We start from the raw sequence: 15,256 nt of genomic DNA, 5'->3' as shown, positions 1-15,256 counted from the left end.
AAATTGGTCGATTAACTTAAGTTAATTTCAGTAGGTTGCATAGTATAATATTTTGGAGATTCTTATTGACACAGGTGGGGGAAAAAAACATTGGATTTCTCTTACATGCTGGATGTCAGCTATGCAGGTTGTTATAATGCTAACTTTGTAATTCTTGCTTCAATCTTTAAGGAGGAAAATGAGGAAAGTCTGGAATAGAGCAGTTGACTTTCTTGCAGCAAATGAATCTAGAGTTCGCACAGAAACACGAAGAATAGGTGGTGCCGAGTTCTTGGTTTGGAAATGGATGCAACCTTCTGCAGCATGTGACAAAATCTTAGTAATACCATCGAAAGTATGGCAAGGCCAAGGTATTGAAGTTTAGTTATATTTTACAAATATAATTGTTTTAATTTCTGCAACTAACTTTTAAACAGTACTTTGCTTGAGTATTGTTATGTGAACTGACAGTGCTATTTCTCTATTATCTTGTTCGATAGACTTTTTCTCTGCATTCAGTGTCTGTCTTGTTTTCAAGCAAAATGAGCTTTTCTGTTACAGCTGCTGCAGAAGTACAGCAGAGGGCATGTAGCAAAAATGAGTTGCTTGTTCCTTTTCATGAATTTTAAAAAATACTCTTTAGTTGGTCAAATTCTGACATGCCTTACACATACTGGAAGTAATGTAATTGGTTGTATCTGACAGCAGATAAATTGGAGCTTGTAGACTTGAGTTTCCTACTGTTAAGTTAGTATCAGTCAGATACTTAAAGACAGTTTGGAAGAAGAGGTATTTCTTTGTTTTGAAAGGGAAACTGCTGGGACAAAAGACTCTTTAAGTCAGCAGAACATGGATTTTGAGCATTTTCTAGTAGTCCTTCCTTTCTGTCATAAATGTTTTTCTACACTGTGCATTTGTATTTCAAGCAAAGCAGCAAAGTTTTTGCTGTAATAGAGGAGGCTGTTGTCATACACGGCTTTTTCAGTGGTCTGTCACTTTTCAGCTTTATCATGAAGCCAAGTGGCAAGAATCCAGTGGGTTTGCAGTTGTCTGGCTGCAGTGGTCATCTTTTCCTAGTTCTTTTTCTTTCTGACTTTCTTCATGTTAAGCTTCAGTTTATGGGGTGGGTCTCTTTTTGTCAGTGAAAAATTGAAGCTAGAAGACTTGAATTCTGGGTTGCAATAAAAAAGAATGTTCATTTCTATCAATGTCTGAATGTGAAGGTAAATGTTTAAAGTGGAATCTTAATTGCCAATTGTTTAAATGTTGTGACTCTTAAGGAGTCTATCTTCCCTTACACTCTTTTGTAATGCTGTATTATCTCTCCAGTGGGAGTGAAATAAATGCTGTGCAGAATCCTAGTTTATAAACTCACCAGCTTATTTTGATGGTGAGGGAGGAGGGAGTGGTTGCTTCTCCAGTTTTTAGTTCAACTTTTTAAATAGGATGTTGTCAAGGTTGTATCATGCATTACTTCCATGGCATTGAACTAGATGCTGAAAAAAGCCTAGTTAAAAAACAGACTTTCTGCTCTTCCTAGTCCCACTTAAAATGAAAATTCCCACTGGCAAGCAACTGCACTCTCATCTATGTTCTTCTGGAGTATGCTGATTTTGGTCTTAGTTTAACTAATGCAAGAGTAATAGGCTTCCTTCTTTTGCTTTTTGCTGGTATACATTTTTATTGGTAAGAAACAGTGTTTTTATTGTTTCCTATAAAAGAAGGTACAGTTTTAAAGTAGCTCCTTCCAGTGTGATTATTTCCTTTCCAAAGACACACAGAAAGAGCTTCTTTGTGGCCTGGAACATTTATGCTGTAGCAAGCTTGATTGCCCGAGTAAAAGTACTGCTAACATTCTGGTTTTGTCCCAGCCCACTTGCATGTTTTCATAAGTTCTATGTATGCTTTCAGCCCTTGGGTCTTAAATTTTGCTTTTCTGTAAGTTCAAAGCAAAAAATGAACAATCTTCTCTGTAAACTTGAATAGTCAAATATTTTGAGACATTTTCAGATACTTGGCATGTTATCTGATGAGGCTCTTGGTAGTCTTGGGGCCCATTTTTTGCTTGTCTGTGCAAAATGTTATATTGGGATATCATTATATACTTCTCAAAGTTATGCTGCTGGTTTTAGCATTACGTTTCTCATATTAAATCATTCATTGGAAATGGGGGCTGCTTTGTTTTAAAATAACTTGTGAATACTACTGCAGGCTTGAGGTTCTGCAGTCATTGTCTTGCAGTAACATGGCATTCATTCAGCTGTGACAACTGTATTGCATGATTTCATTTTCTCAATATTTTAGTTAGTAAGATGTGAATAGTAAGTTTATTACGAGAGTTCAAGAGCCTTTTCTTCATAGGACATTGTCCATTAAGGATGTGCAAGTGCTTTAGGTGTAGTGCAGAAATGGTGGGTTTCGTCAACAGCTGTGTCTGTTCCATCTCTGTAATACTGTGATGATTGATTTTCAAACACTTAAATTGAACATAGCTTCTGCAAGCTATGTATATTATAAAGCTGAATCTTCTATGTAGTTTATTGTTCAATACAGGCTGTGAAACATGACACTGCAGTTCTGGAATTTCTCATTTACTACTCATTTGCTCTCAGTTTTTCTTGTCCTGTTTGATTGCGATATAAATCACTCCATAACATTCTGTCCTGTATTAGAAATCAGACTGGATTTTCCTTCATCTGGAAGACTTCTCAGAGTGTGGTAGCTCAGGTTCTACTTTGCTACATGGAATATACATTCAAGACTCTCAACGGAAGAGTAGTTTCCAAAACTTCCTAGAAAGACAGCTACTGCAGTAGCTACTGTTTAGGTACCATCTGAATTTGAGTATCTGATAGCTACTTCAGCATATTGTGAATGCGGACAGAATAACTTCCAGCTGTGGCTTTTAGCTGTATGTTGCCTGGAGTATATACTTCAGATTCTATGCTTTCTGTTGAATAGGATATTAAGACCTGTCCTGTTTCAGTTCTTTTAATAGCAATGTTCCTAGTTTTCTTGTTATGTTTGTAGTTCAGCAAAGATCTTTGAAGAATTGAAAATGCATGTTTTGGCTCTAAGAGAAGGGCATGGAAATAGGGGTGGCTGAAATTACATAGGTCACTTGGGCTCTGTGTATCTTGGTAGTCAGCAGGCAAAGGCAATTTTCACATGCAAAGTCTCTTTCTATTTTGTGTTCCTTGTTTTCATACGACTGTTGGAAATAGTTCCATTACATAAGTCTCATACTTCTTGCACAGCTGTTTCTTTCCTCATGTTAGGAATTCTAATGTATGTGTTGCTTTCTTCATTTTTGGAAGTATAAATCAACTGGAATTAAGTTCATCCTCCCGTTTTGATGTTTGAATATAGAAGTTCATAAATCTAAATACTCTTCAGGACGGCTAGGTCCTGAACAAACTCAGTACATACAAAGTCAGAATGAATTCTTGGTTTTGAATCTTTTGAATAAATTTCAAGGTCTCAGTTTTTTTAACCTTCTGAGATCTGGTAGTGCTCTGTGGCAGAGCACAACACCTGAGTATGTGCAATTGAAGAAAGCCTCTTGACCTGTCAGTGTGTACTAGGATATTGGTAGATGATAGCATGCACTTTAAATACGGTATCTGTAGCATGTGTGAAGATCTAGGCTCTACTGTCTGTTAGCATCTAGAGTTCAAGCATCACTGTGGCATTTTGTCCAGCCCTTCAGAATGCAGCCTGTCTTTTGACAGGCAGTTTGAGATTTTTTTTTTTTTTTTTTTACTGGGTCAGAATAAAGTCTGGTGTATTTCCTTTGAAGTATTATCTACTAGATACATTAGATGTATCTGTCAAAAAAAAAAAAATTGATAGGTAAGCTCATTGTAGGATGATTGACAAATAAGTGATGTTTTGAAAACAGTTGACAAGAGAATTGTCAATTGAAAAACAACCTTGATCATGCCAAGGTGTAATTTAATGAAATCAATGGGGAAAAAAAACCCATTTCTAGTGTGTTCCGTTTGCTTTTGCAAGAACAGATACTATTGTCCTATCATGCCTTTGATAACTGGAGCTCTACAGAAAAATAAGTAGGCAGTGCTCCAATGTAGCTAAGCTAACAGCAATAGCTAAGGTTCCTTGACAGTTCTGGAGATGAGATAAAAAGGTTCTCTGAAGTACCACATCTAGGGTGATATTTCATCCTGCAGCATGGAAGATAACCTGTTACCTTGTGTGAATGATACCCCTCCTCCCTGACTTGTGAGAATATAATCCTTTCTCCACGTTAAAAAAAAAAAAAAAAAAAAAAAAAAAGGCGCTGCTCTTAACTATTGCAAGAAAACTCTGGATTTTATGCTTGTTGTAAAATTCTGTATCCATCCTATGCTGGTCTTCTATAGCTGAACTTAACTGTATTAAACCCCAAGTCAACCACACTCTCCTCTCTTAATAACATCTGGTAGTATTTTGATTTCAGTATCCTTCCTGTTTACTGAAGAACCTTGTGTTATGTGGAAGTGCATAACTTCAACATTTTCAACTAAATGTTTTATCTTTTTGTTCTTGCCTTTGATAAGAAGGGTTAGTACTTAATAAATTACAGTGATCTGTGGCTTAACATGAATAAATCTGTTCTTCAGAAGCATGGTTACCTATATTTGATGCAAGTCTTCAACCTCATCAGGTGCATGAAATCGACATCTAAAGATCTGTTGGGCTGTCTTACAACCCATGGTGGTGATACTGGGGAATCCCTTTAGCAATAATACAGTATTAATTCAAGAGGTGTAGAAAGCTGTACTACAGTTTTTTTTAATGTTCATTTTGAAGTCTGTGAAAGAACCACTTCTTCCATTGTAGACATATTCCAGTCACAGTGATAAAGAGGTTGTTGAAAGCACATGCTTTTAGCTGCTGCTCTTCTTTGAATCTGGAATGATGCAGTCATACTCAGTTTAAGGTAATAAACCAAAGTACATTATGATTGAAATACAAAGTGGCTTTCTTGTCTTGAAGGTGCTCACTAGTCCCCAGGAGGAATTTCTGAAAGTCCTAAAGACTTTCTTGTCAGTGACTTCCTGCACAAAGTTGTGCTTCTGTTTTCCTATTTCATCTCCACCTTTTTACTCTCATCTTGTAAGTCTTGCTGTTGAGACCTATTTAGGAAAAGAAGTGGCATGTGAGGTGCTTGCTTAATTACGGTGCAGCTTAGACTGTTGTCCTGCAAGAATGTCTGCTTATGCATTCTCCTCTGCTTACTGTGAGGAGAATATTTTGTATGCCCCACACCAGTGTAAATTTTCAAATAATCGGTACAGTAATCTGAATAGGTTTGTCACTTAAACTTGCTCTTTTGGGGGAGGGGGAGAATTAATTGTTATAGATGTGTAATAAAGTTGAAGGGACAGCTGTTAACTATGCTATTTTGAATTTTGCTGTGTAGGTGCAGCATTATTTTTAACTTGCCTGTGTCTTCCCTAGCCTCCCCTTTTGGTCCCATTTCTGGTATACATTTTAATGCTTATTACTGTGCTAGCATTAATTTTGTACCTCACTGATTTGTGTGGCCATTTTTTTTCCTTATACATAAAAAGCTCCATCTAAGTTGCAAAACTTCCTTTTAATTTACAATGACTTTGAAACATTTTTGAGGAAAAAGCAGAATTCATCATTATTTTCATATGCTGCGCTGCCCTGGGCACACTTGCTCTACTAGTATGATGTTAGATTAAGTTGGTAGCAGATTTGTTTTGTGCTGGTGGTGTGCTCTGGCTGAAGTCATCTCTGCAAGCACCTGAGGTATTCCAATCAAAAGGACATCAAGATGATTAGAAATTGGAGCAGGCAAAGCTTGGGTTTTATAGGTATCTACACTAAAGTGTGAATTCCCCATTTAGTTACTTTTGCTATAGCTCGATGGTGTAGCTCCTGCCTTAAATAACAGTATGGGGTTTTTTTGGAGTTCATAAACAGCTTGCAGAAATGTTGATCCTCTGGGCCTAGGGTCTCTGCAAATAACCTCAGCATTCTTTATCCTTGGATTAAAACCATGTGCTGAATAAACCTAGCTATTAACAATCAGCACATAATTTCCTCAACCCCACGCCTTTTCAGGTCCAGGTCCATGACTAGGCCACCCCAGATCACCTTCTCCAGTATGGTGTGGTGCCCCAGTGTACAATATGCTGGTGACATTTCACCCCCCCTTGATCTGCTGGAGCCAACCTACATGAGTAAGGTAAGTCCATTTATTTTTCAATGTTGCTTAGTTCTGTAAAGTTTTTATTGTATACCCTATGTATAATTTTTAATCAAGGGCAAAAAACTTTACAAAACCACGTGCTATTGAAAAAGGACTTGTCCTTAAACTACAGGCAGCTCAGAGATAGATGCAGTGTCACCAGCATATTTAGAAATCTTTTCCCAAGAAAAAACAGACAGTTGTTACAGACGTTGGTGACTTGGACTCTGTGTGTGTATATTCTAATAAGAATATTTTTAGTTATTTAGGGAACTTATAACAGGTTTCATATTAGATTTGGAGGCCACCTTTTCTAATTTCTAGTTGGTAATTGTAGGTTTTTTTGCCTCAGAAATTTACATAAGGAGCAAGTTTGTCTATGCTGTATCTGCAGGCAGTGAATTTTCTCTTGGTTAGTGCTTGTCTTTCACACGCAGTGTCTTCCACATGACTGAATTTCTTCTACATGACATGGTTTTTGTTGTGGTGACGTACAGAAGAGCAGCAGTGTTCGTGTATTTTGGATACACTTGCAAGATTTTATTTTAAAAGGTCAGCAGTTAGAAGCACAGACCTGTAGTGTCACGGGCCCAAAACTGAGACTTCTAACACTTGGAACGTAACATCTTGAATCTGTCAAGCTTTTCCAAAGTAGGGATTGCAAAGGAGAAGCATTAGCATCAGTTTGGAACATCGTTTTGTCTTAAGATTTTTAATCTTGCGTTTAAGCACTTGAATCTACTCATCTGATGTCTTCAAAGTAAAACTTCCTTCAAGCCTTGGAAGTTGTTTTACCAGGTTATCCCCTTCCATTTCTGTTGCCGCTTTGCCGGCCCATCTCAAGGCATGGAACTACTTTATCTGAATCTGCAGGGCTCCTTTATTCCTTTTCTCGTGGTGCAGTCTTCTGTTGTGACTCCCACAAATAGAACTTGCAAACTTTAGAGAAGCTAATATTTATTTTAAACTTCAGAATATATTTCATGGGGTTGTTCAGCTTTGAAAGAGTTACTCTTATTTTTAATTTCCATTTTTCTTCTTACATCCGTTTTATCTTCTGGTGTGTTCCATTTCAGATTTTTGCAAGCTTCCGATCATGTGTGTAGAGCATTTAGGGTTACAAAAGCTCGATCCTTGTAGAGTGCTCCTTGACAGTTGTTACTGCAATACAGATGCAATACAACATCCATCTAAGCATCTCCCTATTTCTTAGTCAGATGGGCAGTAAATTGCCCCAGAAGTGGAAGAAATGAAAATTCATCAGGCAGTTAAAACCGAATGGTTAACCTGCAGCTCCAAAAATTTGCTCCAGATGTTAAGAATATCTGTCTTTTCATGGAGATGTAATGCAAATACTTTAACTCTATGGTATTTTTTTAAATATCCTGAATTCCTTCTATGTACTGTGGCCTGGATATAAGAGAGTGCATTATCTTTTTAAATGTAGAAGTTGTAAATCTGAAAAATTCAGTTAAGTATGGTAGATTTTCTTCAGTGCAGTAGAAGACTCTGGGGAACTTAATTTGCTTGAAGCTTTTTTATATGTGGAGGAAAGTATTCTTTTGAGTAAAACCAGAAAGGTATTAATGTATAAAGTTGACACTTGTTAACCAGATGGTATTATGCCTGTCAATAAATACTATTAAATTTATTCTTCTTTGTAGCATTTCATCTAGATAGAAGAAATTCACCACCAAACAGCTTGACACCCTGTCTAAAGATTCGCAATATGTTTGATCCAGTTATGTAAGTAAAACCAGTTATCTGTCTGTATTTCTGTAATCTTTTGGAAGGGTCTGTTTCTTTCCTCTGAGAGGGGTTTGGAAGAAGTGAGTAAACTTGAACACCTTAAGAGAAACATGGATTGTAAAAAAACACACACCCCCCCAAGACAAAAAAAAACCCCAAAACACCAAACAAACAATCTTCCCCCCCAACTTCCTCTTTTCCTCTTAACATCTATGAGAAGACATAAATAATCTTGCTGTCTGTCTTCTGTCCTTCATTGTCTTACTCTATGTCGATTCTTGAAGAGTGTGGCATTTAGTCAAACTACTTGGAGCAATGACTGATCTTTCTCCATTAATTAATTTTGTAAATGTTCAATTATATCAGCTGATAGAGGAGACTCAATGTGGCCTAACAACAGACTGTAAGTTTCTGAAGTATTGTTAGGTATTCTGGTGTATTTAGACTGTTATAGAACTTGCACAGTTTGCATTTAAAAGGCTGAAATTAGATGATTTATTACTTTATGGCAGTGTGACTGCCTTGTTTTGAAGCAAATGGATTTTTGTAGTGGGATGGTTTTAAACAAATTAGTGCAGAGTACTGGCTTCTAATGCTCAGATACAATTCTAAAGTATGTACCATGTATGAATAAGTAAAAAGCCTTGTTTCATGTGCCAAGAGTTAAGGAATAATAACTTTTTTGTAGTCTTTTAAAGCTTCATCCACTCCGCTATCCTGTTATATCCCCGTTGGCTGTGGACTAGATCATGTTGGGAGCTGGGAACTAACATGTAGGTTATGCCAGCTAATCCCTTCTAATATTTGAAGCCTGTTTTGTCCCGTGCAGAGAGATACAGGGACTCCGGTAACTCCTCTGAAGCAATTTATTCCCTGATGTGATTGTATAAGGGAAAAATGAAGATGCTATACTGTCTGATGGAGTGAAAGTGAGATGCTAATTGGGATTGAAGAATATGAGGAGTGGAAAATAAAAGCTATTGATTAGAATAGGGAACAACAGGAAGTAGGAAGGGACACCGGAGTATGGACAGAAGTGATTGCAAAGTTTGGATTTATTTCTTCAGCTCTGTTTCACTTCTGTTTCTAGCCACACTTAATTATTTAGTTCATTGCCTTATTAATTGGAAAGCTGTTAGCTAATTTAGCTGAGGACAGTGTTATCCCTAGCATAAAGAAGAACTCTAAAAAACTTTCTCAATGGCTTTAAGACTTAATGACTGTTGTGGGTAGAGGCCCAAATGTGGCTTTTTTCATAACTTTCAGGTTGCAGTAGGGTGAGCAAGACTGAAATTTTAGGCATTGTTCTTGAGGCAAATTGATCCTCCTGTAGGAGGATGAAATAAAAGATGAGATTCACTGAGAATTTTGGGCAAGATCAATGTCCTGTTGTCCTTGCTACACAGACGACTTCATGAATCATATTGGTTAGTCTAAGTAGTACTGAAATAAATCCATTCCTGAAGCTTCACTGTAATATTTGTTGTTATGCTGTATTGGTTACTTTATTGTTTCAAAATGTTAGCTGTTCAAAACGTCTGCTGTTAATGGAACTAGTAACTGAAATGTTATTTTTGCCAGAACAATTTTCCTTTATAGGCTATGTCTTTGCTGTAAACTTCCGTGTTTTTCAGTACTGACCCAGTCTATGCCCAGCAAGTGCATTAAAAAAGTAAATAAGTTATAGATTAGGAGTTGGTCTCTTTTGGCACTTCTCTTTAGCATCATGTCCAGTCAGCTGTTTTGAACAGTGCAACTTCTAATACATTTGCTTTTTGTAGACCTTTCCTTTTGGAAGTTGACCTAGCTCCGTTACTGGGCTGCTGGATTATTGTTGTAGTGGGATACTTCATCCAATTCTACATTGCACGCCCCAGGCCATTCGTCTTCCATGAGCTGTCTTGCAGAGGACTGCTGCTGAAGGAAGTACTTTTTATCACACTCTTAGAGTAATCTTAAAAAGAAAAGAAAGAAAAGAAAAAAAACCAACCAGAAAAACCCAACCCCAAAACCCTCAGTACAAGACAAATTACTTTATTCAACTGCTAGTGTCAAAAGAGGAAGGAGGTTTATGTTCTTGTCCAGATCTGAAAGGGATGAATGCCTTCACTGACCACCTGAAACACAGCATGTACCAGTGATTGTGATTATATTGGCAAATACTGTTTTGATATTTGCCATGGGTGCAAGGTATGCTTAAGAAAATTAAGTTTTTAGCTGCTCTTTTAAGTCAAGCTGTTGTACACTAATGATAAATGACTAAGTACTTTTCAACAATATGCCAGTAGCTGGTAAAAGCAGCCATCCATAATAGAGGTCTCTTCTTCTGACTCGAGAATCATCTGGGGAATATATCAGTTAATTTTTATTTATCAATGCTAACCGAGTAAGTAATCATCTTTCTACTGCCAAAAGTCAGAAAACTTACCTGGACATTGTGAACCCTCAGACCACAGCAGCAGACTTAAACTTGAGTGTATGTTCTAGGCATTTACTGTGCCAGACACAAACCTGTTTTTTAAAATACCAATCTAAGCATTGTTTGGATAAGCCTGTTTCAGTGTTTCTACATCTACCACTAAGTCAGTAAAAAAAGGTTCATAAGGCATGGGTAGCATTCCTGCAAGACTCATATTGACAGCTAATGGAACATACATGTGCAGGATCAGGGAAGGGCAAGTCATTTGTGTTGGGAGCCTATTTCATAATGGGAGATCCAAGTTAGTTGATAATTCATGATGTTTCATGTCTCAGGTCTGCAAAACACAAAAAGCAGACTAGACTGAGAATGTGCTTCTACTTGATTTGCAAATAGGAAATGAGCACTTGGCAGTAATGCAGTGATTTCAGTATTTGGGAAGAATACACAGCAGAAAAGACGATTGCCTACTGTTAACAATATGATCTCTTCTTATGGTAGCTGGCTTTCTGCTGATGAATGCATGCTTCTTGAGAAAATTGACATGAGTCCTGGGCTGGGAGGGAATGCACCAAAGTCAAGATTTCACAGAATGATAGAATAGTTTGGGTTGGAGGGGACCTTTAAAGGTCCTGGCCTTTGCAACTTGGAATGACTTTATTTCCCTGACATCCTGAGCACAGCATGTCATAAAGAAAATACTGTTGTTTACACTGTTAGAGAAGGGGAAGAAGAGGACTTGTATACTAGCTTCATTTTGAGCTATCTAGTAAAAAGAAAACACTTTTTTCTTCCAACCTGAGTAGGGTGCATCTTCTCCTAACTTTTGCAGGATTTTAAATTGTAGGTGTTTTCCACTGGAAAGTCTCTCTCCCAGTAGGCACTTCATTTGGATCTTCTTTGCATTCTTGTGTCTCCCTCCCGCTTTTGTTTGTTTATATATGATCTGCCTGTGTAAGGGGCATCAACTGGGAAGTCTGATCCTCTAACCAGTCAAGGTCAAATGGCAGAAACAAATCTGACATTCCGTGTTGCCATCGTCCCTCAGGTGTTGTGTTAGTGTCCTGCTCGACAGATTTAAGTAATGTCCCTGACCAATTAACTTCCCTATGTACATTTATCTCCACCATGTTGTTTTTTTGTTTGGGTTTTTTTTTAAATGAATAAGGAGGAAGGTAGATTAAATATTTCAAGAATTTTGGCCTCATGTAGAGAAAACTCTTTAAAACTACCCAAAGCTCATGATAGTATTATTGAAAGAGTAAGTTCATTGTTTTTTGTGTAAAGACTATTCAGGCAGGCTTAAAGGTGTATTAAGGTTGTTTTCCCTCGGCTTAGATTTATTGTATTAGGACCAGGTAGTTCCTGCAGTACCTTCACAAAAATACATAGACTTCTGTCTTCTCTAATGATGTACCTAAAGGTTGTTTAGACTTGACAGTAAAATATTTTTTTGTGAAAAGCCCCCCCCAAATTGGAATCTGATTTTAACAACTTCTGTTTCTGGATCTAGATTGGCATGTTCTATCAGTACCCTATGGGACAAATGCAATTTGATGCTTCATTTGGGATAGTGAATAGCTATTTTGGTGATGAGCAGTGTCTGAATAGCTAAAAAGTTCCTTCGGTCTGCTGAAGCCTGACATGTAATGTTGCTTCTGTGGCTGCTGGTAGAGGTGATAGAGCAAAGGGGCAGAGGCCTTCACAGAACAATGGCCAGCCTGTCCCAGCAGCTGAGAGAAGACTAGTTCATGGCTGCTTGCAGTTTCATACAGGGAGGTGATGCCAGGCTGCTGGAAGGGGAGGACAACCCCCTCCCCCAAAGACAGATGATTTCTTAGGGTTGAACTTTCTAAAGTGGACTGTAGGACCCAATCTACTGACTACTCAAAAGCTAAAGTACTAAATCTGTCCCAAAGGCATTTAACAGAAAATGTCAAGTTACAGAGAAACCAAACTAAGTGGGGAAGGACGAGATTGTTGTGAATGTTTAAAAAATACTGTGCTTAATTAAATCTTTCATTGTTTGCCTAGGGAAATCGGTGATCACTGGCATCTAGCAATTCAAGAAGCCATCTTGGAGAAATGCAGTGATAATGATGGAATTGTTCATATTGCTGTTGACAAAAATTCACGTGAGGTGACTGTCTTTCTAGTAACATCTTAATGCTTTGTTTATCCTTGTCTGTTGGACTTTAAAAAACCCCCAAACTTCTCTTTCTTAATGCAGGGTTGTGTATATGTCAAGTGTCTCTCTCCAGAGTATGCTGGAAAGGCTTTCAAGGCATTACATGGCTCTTGGTTTGATGGTAAGGAGTGGGGGTTTATAACAAAACATGGGTAGAAATGACAGAAGATGGGTGCAGTTGGAGTTCTTTTAAATAGTGAAATGTTTTACATCTAAAGTATTGAGCTGTAACAAAAATTGGATCTTTTTAATAGTCACCACCTGGTAAACTAATTTCAGTGTAACAATGTGTTTGTGTGTATTACATCCTGAAGGAAAATGTAGTAATACTGAACTAGAAGGTTTCTCTTTTCCTATTTCTTTGCCTCGTAGGAAAGCTGGTAACGGTAAAATACCTGCGACTAGATCGGTATCATCATCGTTTTCCCCAGGCTCTTACTTGTAACACTCCACTGAAGCCATCAAACAAACACATGAACTCTATGTCACATCTGCGTCTTCGGACAGGCACAACTAATTCTCAGGGAAGTTCCTGAGAAGACTTTCTACAACTGCTAGGACTGTTACTTGCAACAGGAATTTTCCTGTTTGGCTGCCGTCTTCCTTTTTTAGTGCTTTTTGTATGTAATACTTTAATGAATTAAATAAAAGTTTGAACGTTCCAGAAATCTTGTTTCCAAAGGGACTTAGCAATGAGGCAGTAATACTGAGCTGACAAAAAAGTAAAAGAAAAAAATTGCTTCAGGAAGTTTTCCGGGGCTATAGTAAACCAATGCATTTAAGTTTTGCATGAGGAATACCGAATTCATTATACATTTGCAGATGTGGTGACTGTATTTTTGCACCAAGAAGTGTTTTTGATAATACAAAAGCATGGAGAAAAGATGACTTCCTGTATTTCCATAGTTTCCTGTGAAATAATCTTGTGGGTATTTTGTAACAAACAACCTACAGTTCCTGATGGTGAATAAGTTAAAATTTCTTTTTCAGTCAATATTAGTTTTTTGTTGCTGTATAAGAATCTTTTTCTGCAGCTTAGGGTATGGGGAAAGTTTAATCTGGCATTAGTGGTTGCGTATAAGTGTGAGGGAAAACAAACTGAATGCGGATGTACTAGGTTTTGTATATAAATGTAAATGCTGGTGGTGGCAAAAATGGTTGTGTTCTGTGAGGATGTCTGCATTGAAGCAGTGAATAAGCTTCCTATTTTATTCAAAACCTAATGTTTTATATGGTTTTGGCTGTACCGTGACAAGAGGCCAAATACCTTAAAAGTGTTAGATACAGGTTAAATATCTTTTGTAGGTTTTATATTAAAATACCTATGACTTTTGTGAAAGGTCTGATACCAATTGTAATGAATTCAAATTTGTGAGCAATAAAGAAGCAATTGGCAGATACTGGAAAAATATTTTGTGAAAAGCTGTATTTGTTATTACAATTGCCAGGGCTGTGACAAAATACCATTGGGATTAAGTGACTTTCCCAATACATTATAACTTGTTTTAATGAACCAGTTACCTGTTAAAATTTTAAAAGGTACATACTTCCTTGCAACAATTTTGGCTGATGCAAACAAGAAGTACAGCTGACAGTAAATCTTGTGATTCCAAGCTTGTAAATTTACTAACATATACCTAGAAGTACAAAATTGTTGCTGAGAAGCTTAGTTGCAAATCTAAGATTATTGGATTTACTAATCCCTACTTCTACAACAATTTTATCTAATTATCCAGCTGAACATCCTGTAGGAGGTGAGACTGGAAGCACACCAGTCCCACAGATTTTACTGAAACTCACTTTACTTTGTAGATATGATGGATTTGCAGCATGAACTTGCACAAATAATGCACGTTTTTCTTATGGTTAAGTAAACATGATGCACACTATTCTGCAACAGAAAATCCTATTGTGCCTTACCTTTGTGCTTTTGTGGGCACCATGTTTATTATTGGAGAGTTTGTTAACTGAAAAATTTTAAATCCTCAGTTTTATGTCTCAGATGCTAATGAATGAGTATATATAATATATAATCAGCCATGCAGAATTCTACTTACCAAGGACAAGTACATATTTTTGATGGGTAAGTAGATTGTGCCAGGTCTGGTAGATTTTGATGAGTTTTACTATATACATATATGTATATGTATAATATACATGTATATGTATTATATATATGTATATAAACTAATTTTGTTGTATTTGATGTGCATCATAGTGATTTGTTAACCTGACCTTAGTGACCCCATCTTGTGACCTGTTGCAAGAGTGAATGTAAAAATAGTTGTGGCATTTTAAAAGGTCGCCTCGATGCAAATGCATCTATCTTGCTTCTAAACTATATTTCTTGTAAACACTGTACATTTTATTATTGTAATATGTACTATTATGCAGCTTATTTTACCTTAAACTGTTAAGTTGACCAATATCCCTTCCTGCAAGACAGATGGGAATGTGTGTAATACCTGAACATTTGAGGAAAAATCAGATGTTTGTTGTAATTTGTCACCCTGTCCTGTAAAAACAAACAAAAAACCAAACCAAACTCGAATTAAAGGTTTATTAGGGGTTTTTATATGTGTCTCACCTTCTAGATATTTGACTGTCTCTTTGACTGGAATACTTTTTTCATCAGGGGAGTGAGGGGGGAGGTTAATTAATCATAGCCACCGAACTTTTCATGTGTGTTAGGATTTCA

The 15,256-nt window shown here is 37.1% G+C and overlaps 1 protein-coding gene across 2 annotated transcripts in view; it reads left to right on the top strand.

Annotated features, from left to right (window-relative positions):
- Positions 1 to 15,133, top strand: part of LEMD3 (LEM domain containing 3) — a 51,372-nt gene extending 36,239 nt beyond the window's left edge. Inside the window, exons 9-13 of one of the 2 annotated variants that reach the window (XM_052774319.1) lie at positions 172 to 350; positions 7,867 to 7,948; positions 12,405 to 12,510; positions 12,601 to 12,679; positions 12,931 to 15,133. In XM_052774319.1, the coding sequence (XP_052630279.1) occupies positions 172 to 350; positions 7,867 to 7,948; positions 12,405 to 12,510; positions 12,601 to 12,679; positions 12,931 to 13,094 (610 nt within the window). In that variant the 3' untranslated portion in view covers positions 13,095 to 15,133. Of the gene's footprint in view, positions 1 to 171; positions 351 to 6,075; positions 6,200 to 7,866; positions 7,955 to 12,404; positions 12,511 to 12,600; positions 12,680 to 12,930 lie in introns of those variants that run through there. The other variant, XR_008233074.1, reaches the window with a different exon arrangement.
- Positions 15,134 to 15,256: the final 123 nt, after the last annotated feature.

Source organism: Harpia harpyja, chromosome 23, assembly GCF_026419915.1.
Source record: "Harpia harpyja isolate bHarHar1 chromosome 23, bHarHar1 primary haplotype, whole genome shotgun sequence".
In the NCBI taxonomy this organism is placed as follows: Eukaryota; Metazoa; Chordata; class Aves; order Accipitriformes; family Accipitridae; genus Harpia; species Harpia harpyja.
This window is presented reverse-complemented; position numbering and strand designations above follow the sequence as displayed.